Genomic DNA, 9,827 nt, shown 5'->3' on the forward strand with positions numbered 1-9,827 from the left:
ACATTACTTTGTAAAATATTTTTATATCTACCCATTTTATGGTAATAAACTGATCTAGATCACAATGTAGGGATCATTCACCATTCCATTTTTCTTCTTCAGTAAACTTTCACAACTAAGAAAAAGTTAAAAATAAAATAAAATACTAGCCTCTTCACTCTGAGGTGTCTGCGGTGGGGGTCTTTCTAGATCCAGAAAATCTAGTGGTCGCTCGCTAAGTGAGATAACCCGGGGAGGAGTTTTCAATGACAGAGGTTTGAATGGAGCAGACTGAATAAGGTCCAGATCTGATGGTCTAGAAAATGAAATGTCTTCACTATTACCTGCAACAACATAGTTGAGATTATTTTAATCAATATCAAGTAAACACATTAACAGGTGAAAAGTTAGTAAAAAAGTTCAAGAAGACAAAGACATCCCTCACACTTCTACAAATAGACCAAATGTTTGCAAGTAAATTTATGCCATAGGAACTAAGGAAATATAACATCAAAATATAATCAACTCAGAAAACCAAACAATTATGAAAGATGGCTGCTAGTAGTCTCGCAGTTAAGGATATATTGAGATTTTTAAAAAGTATTTCCCTTAACTATATTTCTGTGCTTCAAAAAATCCTTACCACAATCTGTTTCTTCTAGACTAGCTATTATTTGCCTCTGTATCCCCACTGAGATATATTCTTGGGAAAGTGGCCACACATTCCACAACACCTGAGGAACATAACTTCACAGTCACCTTTAAATCTGCAGCATGATGATAATTATTGAGTGACTTGACCACAATCTCACCATCCAAATAACCTGTTCATACAACTCAATTTTTAGACAGTTGTTTAAAAAACCCCAAACATCTGAAAGGTTTTCATTTGTTGCCTTGGTAAATTATATATAAAGACACAAATGCAGGAGGGACATTTGATAAAAAATTTCTCATTAAAATTGGCTGGGGGGGAGGGGGAGGGGGAGGTTTAAGATAGCCATCATATATATAACACCTAACCTTAGAGAATATGATTAAGCCCACCTATCTCTCACATGGTTTTTGCTTATTACAAGTCACGGTTATAGCCCTTTGACACACTTATAGCTTTTGTTCACTCTTACCTGTGCAGTATTCTCTGGACATAATTCATGATCCTGGAAGCACCTGATTCACCGAGAGCACTCTCTAACCTGCAGAATCAGGTCTTACCAAAGCTCTCTTTGTTCAGATATAAAGATGAATAGAAGTTTGAATGTCTGAGTATTTCAAACTATGGGACAAATGCATACTAGCAACAAGGACAAGCTTTGAAAAGATGTAAGAACTGTAAATGTTCTTAAGCTTTATCATAATCGTATGATCAAATGCAGATTATTATATATCATAAGCGTATTATCCGTAGAGCCAACTCAGTAGCAGAGATATCATCAATATGATGTCGATGCTCCTATTAATCAGAATAATTTTGAATTATATCTAATGGGTCAAAGTATATTTTTAGAATATGCTGCAGCTACTGTAGCTTATTCCTATTATATTAAGAATCAGAAGTCAGGCAGTGGGTGAAATTCTGTGGCCTGCAATGTGTAGAAGGTCAGACTAGATGATCATGATGGTCCCTTCTGGTCTTAAAGTCTATGAGTACAAAGTAAATTTTTCTGGGGTCCATTTGTAGTACTCATAATTCAGGCATGAAAGACACAGTAAGAGATTGGTGCATGTAATTATTTCAGCTTATTGTCAATATACATTCAGACATAGCACATCAAAATTATGAAACCGTGCATATTAACATGTCGCCTTAAAAATTATCCCAATGTCTCTGGTTAATAAAGCATTTTTCATATTTTAAGACACTTTAGAGGTCATAATTGATCAGCAGCTCCTATTTGGAGGAGTGGGATACATTTCACAAGTCTTTGTTTTTGAATAATATTTTTTTCCCAAAACATCACTACATTATTTTTTAATCCCGCAAAACAAACTATATTGGACAGAGAGCAAATCAGGATAATGCTTTAGCTGCTACTTTTACCCTACAACGTACACATACCTGCCACTACAATCCTCTCTGGAACCTGCATAGTTACACTGGCATTTGGAAGTCCTTCTTGGATGCCTTGCTCAAGTTCAGCAGTTGGTGGAGCCACCTTTAATTTTTCTGGTACCCTCATTCGCTGGCTGATCCCTTCAGTGTACTCAATTTCATACTGAATTCGATTAATTTCTGCCATCTCAGCAGCTGGAGATGGGAACACTGCCCCATTCATTCTGATGAAAGAAAACCAAAAAGCCATGAATTATTAACTGACAGCAAAACTAAACATTAGGTGGGTTTCTTTCTCGATGCACAATAGAGTTAAGTGGATACATTTCTCCAATAACTGGGAAGTGTCAAATCTCCTTGACTGAGCACACACAATATTTAGTGAGAATAACTCCAATGTAAATTCAAAGAGCAAAATTTCCAGCTGCAAAGGACTACAGCAATTCTCCGTATGCTACCCAAACCCCACACTGAGACTGTGCAGGTGGTCTGTTGGCTCAATGGCAACACAGGGCTGCCTGCAATTCCTTACACAACATTGATAAGGTTTCCATACTAGCCCCCACACAAGCTAGGACAGAAAGCTACATTGGGTAAGAAGTCGGGGCACAGATGTGTTTGTGCAACATCAGTATCCTAGGCAATGGGAACACACGGGCTGTGGCTGCTATTTCAGCCTATAGAATGGAATGGTGACTGCAGGCTACTGGGTGGTGGATAAAGGAAAGGGACAGTGTTGCACAGTAGCCTCGCAACATAGCCCTGAGTTGGCGGGGAGAGAGATTCACTTACACAGAACCCAGTTTCACCAAGAAGGAAGTTTCTCACCAGTAAGCTGTCCAATCAGTTTCAGAAATTCAGCATTCCTACAACATTCCCATTTGATTTATTCAGTACTTCTAGTTTAAAGACAAGCTATTTTGTAAACTTAAAGACTTTTTACTAATATGTAGCTGATGATCTGGACAGACTAAAAATATATCTACAATATACAATCTGAGTGCTTTTCAAAATGGAAATCCTACATCTGCAAAACAAATACACCATGGGCAGAAGCAGGAAGAGTTTCCTCACACTGCCAAACCAGAGTACAGTATTTCCACCCTGAAATGGAGGGCCCCCTTTAGGGGCAAGAAGAGAATTCACTCTGCTTGACCATGCCTCTGTGATGAGACTGTAATGGTAATGATGTTTTTTACAATATGGATAGTACAGATCCTAGTGGCCCAAATGAGACTACTCACTTGTATCACATTCTCGATTTAACATCCTTTTCCTTTCAGAAAGATATCTGAGCATTTTCATAAAACTATCAAGTAGTGGAATCCAAACACAGAGACAGTTTCTCAAAATAAAGTATCTTTTAAGACCTGTAAGTCATTTGGGCACCTTTGGTTAATTTGCATATTAAACCTCATATAGAGAAGTCAGTCCATTGCTGTAATTATACTGAAACTAAGTTATTGATATATTTACTAATATTGTATAGGAGAGATGCCCTTCCGGATGTCCCATTCATACCCTACCTCCAAAATTAATTTCAGAGTTTTGTATTTTGGATGACTCAAAAAGACAGTTAGTTTGATGACACAGGACACCAGATTAAATGATGAAGTGGAAACAAATGTAAGTGTGCCAGAAGTAAGATCCACCTGGGAACCAATACAGGGATACTCAGGGTTGTGATGGGGATTCCCCAACACATTAAACCCCTGGCAATTAGAAGGAATCCCACCAACCTGAAAACACATAACACAAGAACCAGTGATCACCCAATTAAATTAATAGGGAGTAGATTTAAAACAAACAAAGGGAAGTACTTCTTCACACAATCCATAGTCATCCTGTGGAACTCGTGACCAGGGGATGTTGTGAAGGCCAAACTATAACTGGATTCAATAAAAGAATTAGACAAGTTCATGGAGGATAGGTCCATCAGTGGCTATTAGCCAAAATGGTCAGGGATGCAATCCCATGCTCTTGGTGTCCCTAACCCTCTCACTGCCAGGTACTGGGACTGGACGACTGGGGATGGATCACTTGATCATTGCCCTGTTCTGTTCATTCCCTTTGTAGCATCTGGCATTTGCCACGGTCAGCAGACAGGATAATGGGCTAGCTGGACCACTGGTCTCACCCAGTATAGCCATTCTTATATTTAAAACCTCACACCAGAAATTAGGGAAGGAAAAACTCCCTGTTTTATGCAAGCTTGCAAAAAAAAAATTACATTCCTTTTCCTTCATTGAGGCTGAGAACCATGCAGAGTTATAGGCTGTCTGTATTAACTTCTGCAGGTTGTATGGCTCCAATAGAAGGAGCTGATAGGACCCAAAAATTGGGAGCAGAAGTGACTCCATAGCTCATTGACAGGCACTCACCAGTTGCTCAAGTTGTTAGTCTCTAAGGAGCCACAAGTACTCCTTTTCTTTTTGTGAATACAGACTAACACGGCTGCTACTCTGAAATCAAGCAGCTCTGCCACACTTAAATGCATAGACTTTAGCCTCTCCCTCCACTCCACACTTTTGGTCTCATAGAGCAGATTTACCCTTCCTGCTACAATAAAGTAGCCTAATGTATTGTGGCCAAAGTACAAAGTGCCTTCTGAGATTTCCACATCCCAAAAGGTCATGTACAGTTCAGGCAGAAGAAGCAGTAAAGCACTTCAAGATCTTTTGAGCTGAGAGTCCCTATGCAAATGAAAGTATTTAATTTTAACAAGAACTTAAAAATACCAAGAGTATCTTATGGCAACAGCCTTGTTAAATGGCCATGATCTATTAAGTGTTACATGTACCAGATGAGTTCGATAAGATTTTACTAACCTCCCTAGAGGTGATTCACTGCTTGTTCTTTTGTTCATTTTGAAATATTTGCACAGCTATAATTTTGTAATCAAATATCACTACACTGCAGCACTGTTTACTTTACAACACAGTAAAGTTTGGATCTGTTTTTGTACATAAGACAGCATGACAATTGCTTTTCCAGCTGTAAAAAAATAAAGAAAGAAAGAACAGCATTAGAAGAGTCAACTTCATAAATATTTAGAATCTAAATATCAGTTTCATAATGCGAGTCTGGCAGTAATTGCCAAGTATCTACAAATAGAATACTTCAGTATGCTCAAATGCGTCTTAGAATTCAGATGTAATTTCTGGAGAATTCACTGATTTTCTAAATGGCAGAGGGGAAAAACAGTGAGATTTCAGCTGCTCAATCTTTACAATACTGAAACTTACCAATTAAACTAGAGATGTATGTTTACGGGGAAGAAAGAAGAGGAGGTCTATAATAAAAGATGTTAGTCCATGTTAGGAAAAAAGAATAGTTAGCACAGAGACCTAAGGTTGAGATCCTGCAATCTGCTCCATAGTAGGCAGATTCCTGCACCTGTGCAAAATCGTAGGGTATGTCTACACTACACTTAAGAGTGAGCCTCCCAGCCAAGGTAGACAAACCTGTGCTAGCATGCTAAAAATAGCTGCATGCCCCCAGGTCTGAGCTTGGGTGGCTAAAATGAGCCTCCACCGGTGCTACAATGTCCACACCGTTATTTTTTAGCATGCTAGCGTGAGTCACACTAACACAAGTCTGTTTAGGGGGCTTGCTTTCAGCTGCAATGTAGACAGCCTTAGTGACCCCAATGGCAGTGCACCTGTACAGAGTAGCTTGCAGGGCTGAAGCTTAAGTCAGAATATATAGATGTCTATTCCACTCCTGATTTACTGTGACCTTTGACCTATCTGTGTGTTGGATCATATTAAAGAAGTTCTGTATTAAAATCACAAATGAGTTTGATTCCCCATAGTTTAAATTCCAGGGTATTACTAATTAAGAGGTCTCTTGGTTTTTGGTACTGTTTCTCTCCCTCTATGTGTGAAACTTGCAAGCTGCTAATTGTGTTAGTACATTCTAAGACAGAGTCTGTTCTCAAAGCAATTCACACAGAGAGAGACTCAAAGCAATACTCTAACAACAGAAACAGCACCCAGAGACTCCCCGCCCTTTTGTTGTATTAACAATTGTGATTAAAATAGAGATAGAGGATGTATGTGGATGGATGCTTGGTGTGGATAATAACTGAATGATCAGGGAGGTGCCAGCCTAAGAATCCAGTGTCCATCGGCTGAAGAAGGCGTCAAGTGGAAATAACTAGAGGACCCCCGGAGGGCAGACTGGAATCCACCCAACAGCCTCAAGAATGGGAGAACCAAAAAACAAGATAACATCTAGCAGCACTGAGCCGTCAGGAATGTGCTATCTGCTGACTGATTCAGCAACAGCATGATGAAGCAATTCCCATAGACTGGCATAGGAAGAAATTCCTATAAAAATAGACTCTAAAAAGTGAGAACTTTGGGTTCTGATTCTGCAAACCAACTTCCAGGAGCATCAGATGAGCATCTGACAAGGCCCTGCTCCCTCCTCATGTCCAGGCCACCTGGCCAGTGGCTTGGCATGAGCAACTCTAAGGCTGGTAACTATGATAACAACCTTGCAGAACCTGTGTGTGTGTGTTTGTATGAATGAATGTGTGAATAAATTTGAGATTGAATGGAATGTTATAGCTATAACTAACTGCTTACTATGATTCTTTCTGTATTCACAATAAATGTGGTATTTTGCCTTTTTATCCTGCTGGTTTTTATTTTATTGGTATAACATGTGCCTCAGTTTCCTATGTAAAATAGTGACAATATTTAAACCAACTCTGTAAGCCATATTTAGATCTTAAAATAATAACAAAAAGTTCATTACCATTAAGAGAGCTCAAACTGAAAGCACAAAGTAGAAAAATAAAATTCTTAGCTCCTTTATGGTAAATGAAAAGCAGAACGGTCATTATTAACTGGAAAAATCTGAGTGGTTGAACAGTATTCAAAGTCAACAGGGGGAAAGGAAGTTTTAAGGTGACATTTACAGAACTCAGTGGTTGTAAAGGTGGGGGAGGAATGAAAGTTTGAGAAAGATGAGTCATCACAAATAAAAACATGATTAATTATGCAGAATCATGGAAAAGGGATAGGGGGGCCAATCCGAGAGTGCACACAGGAGTGTAAATGGGAACCCAGGAGGGCTATTTTGAATGGGATATGGAGATGAAGATGAATCAAGTAGATCGAGGAGACAATACAATATGATGCTGACTTCTTGGACACAGAAAGTAGCATGCATAGCCCATTCTGGATCTCCTAAAAGGGACTGTCATTGTAACAGCAGTTTGTGATTAAGGAGAATATATGGATCTGTGTATACAAAGTTAAACAAAGGATGAATTTGGACACCATGATATGGCAATTGCCAGACACAGACAAGAGAGATGAGGGAGAGAAAAAGTTTGTCATAAACGACATGACAGTTTTGGGCTTTGGAAGCAAAGTTAAGAGGATGTACTATGTGACACAGAGGACTGATTAACTATCAGCACATCAGTCACCGAAGCATTTAGAATTAGAAGCTATGATGTAACAAAACACTATCAGGGTGATTGGAGGGGGATGCAGAGCTACATGTCATCTGCGCACAAGGGATAAATACTGAAATGCATTCATCATGATACATGTGTCAGACCTATTTATGCACATCACCTATGCACATCATGTGCATGGAAGGAATGAACAAATGTTAGCAAGGCTTTGGGTCGTAAAATATTTAATGAATGCAAGAGAGCAAATGCCACTCTGCCAGCAGCAGCTTTGAAGCTGCAATGCATAGCGAAGATCCCAATTGGGGCAAAGAGGTAGCTTTACAAGCAAACGTCTTTATTTTTCTAGTAGAAGACGAGTATAGTAAAATTAGCATAAATTAAAAAAAAAGGCTGTAGTTTGATAAGCTGCTACTTTGAAATATCCAGGTTGTCACTGAGAGGCAACACTTCAAATAATGCTGTGGACAAAGTGACAACTACTAAAGTTAAAACAGAGTAAAATGGAATTCACTGGGCTTGAGCCTGAGCTAATACTGGTATCACAGCACTGTTTTCTGCAGAAGGTGTCCTGATTTACAAGGGCATAAATGAGAGGGGGGGAAACAGGCCCAGTAGGTTAAAGGATTACATAATCCTAACCACTCAAGTCTCATAACCATTTAAGAAGTCACTTTAAATTATTTTGTTAATAGAGGGTGCGCCACAATGTAGATATACCCTTAATGTTTAGGGTCTTTCAAAATGTGAAGTCAGGGGCATCCAGCCCTTGAGGGGGCTACTGAAAGCAGGATCCCCTATTAAGTGAATATATTTAAAATAAAATAGTGTGGGCAGAGAAAATGGAAACACTAGGGGTGGGGGGCATAAAAAAGAGAAAATGGGCCAGCTGGGGGTATAAAAAATAGTAGATATGCAGAGAGAAAGTGAGAATGGCAGAGAAGATGGGGTGGGCATAAAGAAGATGATGTGGGGGGGGGGGGGGACAAAGCTGGACAGGCAGTGAATGTGAGTGGACTCAGCGGGGGGGGGGGGCGGTTTTAACAGGCCATGGAACAACACATGGGGAATGGGCATAACAGGGCTAGAGCAGGCCGGGGAGAAGGGGGGGCTGTAGCGGGGAGGGGCTAGAGCAGGCCGGGGTGAGGCGGCGGGGGGGCTGTAGCTGGGAGGGGCTAGAGCAGGCGGGGGTGAGGCTGGGGAGCCTATAGTTGGGGGGACAGAGTAGGGGGCATATTGCTGGGGTGGGGGGGGGCCCATTTGGGATCTTCCCACCCTGGCTGTCGGGGTCTGGCGGAGCAGGCCCCAGCGTTACCGACTCACCCAGAGGCCGGCGGGAAGCCGCCTGGCAGGCCCCTCGCGCGCTCCAGACACTCAAGGGCTCTCTCGCACTGATAAGAAAGCGCAATGCAGTCCGGGCCGCTTAGATGGAAAAACGGACTAAATTGTCCACATCGAACCGCCGTAGCCACCACTGAGCAGAGAGCGGTGTAATGTCACGTGACCTAAGAAGGGCGGAAGTGATTCTCTGGCCCTTCACCTGAGAGAGAGCGAGCTAGGGGGAAGCCATCTTTACTGTGGTCAGACAGGCCGCGAGCGCTGTGTGCCTTTGTGATGCTACTGCTGTAATTGCTGCCACAGGCTCCTAGCTACAAATACAGTGCTGGTCGGTAGCATTGACGGTGTAATGTTAGGTGATAATGCTGAGTGAATGCCCTCAATGTCTATCACTAGTTGTATTTTACTGTCACCAGCAATGTGGACACATTAACCCATTCTTAGAGATCAATAATAGAATAGTACTAGGAGGGGTGCTAGAACAATTTTTATAGTGGGGTTGCGGAGAGCCATTGAACCAAACTGTAAACCCTGTCTATTGTTGGGGACGCTGCGGCATGGCCACTAGGTAACTCGAGGGGATGGAAGACCACGAGTGTCAATGAAGCCCCCTCGCACTAGGCCCAGGTGTCCTTGGCCCCCCCTCCCACCTGGAGGCACTCGCAGCAGCTCTGCGTACTAGGCCCTAGTGTCCTTGGGCCCCCTGCCTGGAGGCACACACAGCAGTTATGCTGAGGATCTGCAACAATATGCTGCAGAGTTAGACTGCCTGAAAATAAGCAAGGTCAAACAGGGCAGATATGGAAGAACAATGCTGAATAAAGCAGCTTTATGTATAGTTTAACAAATGATACAGAGAACCAGGGAACTAGCTGGGAGCTGGATTGGCTGGCTATATGGATACTTGGGGCAGCTTGCTATTGGATAAGTATGCTGGGAAAAAGGATGTATAAAAGCCTGTGTAAGTTCCTGCTCTGTGTACAGGATTTGAGATTCAAATCTCACTTTACCTATTTGAAGCTTCAA

General features: G+C 41.4%; 1 protein-coding gene across 5 annotated transcripts in view; it reads right to left on the bottom strand.

Annotated features, from left to right (window-relative positions):
- MFF (mitochondrial fission factor) overlaps positions 1-8,952 on the bottom strand; it is a 34,868-nt gene extending 25,916 nt beyond the window's left edge. For 4 of the 5 annotated variants that reach the window (XM_077826065.1, XM_077826063.1, XM_077826061.1 and 1 more), the window contains exons 1-4: positions 8,787-8,952; positions 4,861-5,026; positions 2,039-2,256; positions 151-323 (exon numbers count right to left, since the gene is read on the bottom strand). In XM_077826065.1, coding sequence (XP_077682191.1) covers positions 151-323; positions 2,039-2,256; positions 4,861-4,898 — 429 coding nt within the window. In that variant the 5' untranslated portion in view covers positions 4,899-5,026; positions 8,787-8,952. The remainder of the gene's footprint in view (positions 1-150; positions 324-2,038; positions 2,257-4,860; positions 5,027-8,786) is intronic. The other variant, XM_077826062.1, reaches the window with a different exon arrangement.
- Positions 8,953-9,827: the final 875 nt, after the last annotated feature.

Source organism: Eretmochelys imbricata, chromosome 9 (genome assembly GCF_965152235.1).
Source record: "Eretmochelys imbricata isolate rEreImb1 chromosome 9, rEreImb1.hap1, whole genome shotgun sequence".
In the NCBI taxonomy this organism is placed as follows: Eukaryota; Metazoa; Chordata; order Testudines; family Cheloniidae; genus Eretmochelys; species Eretmochelys imbricata.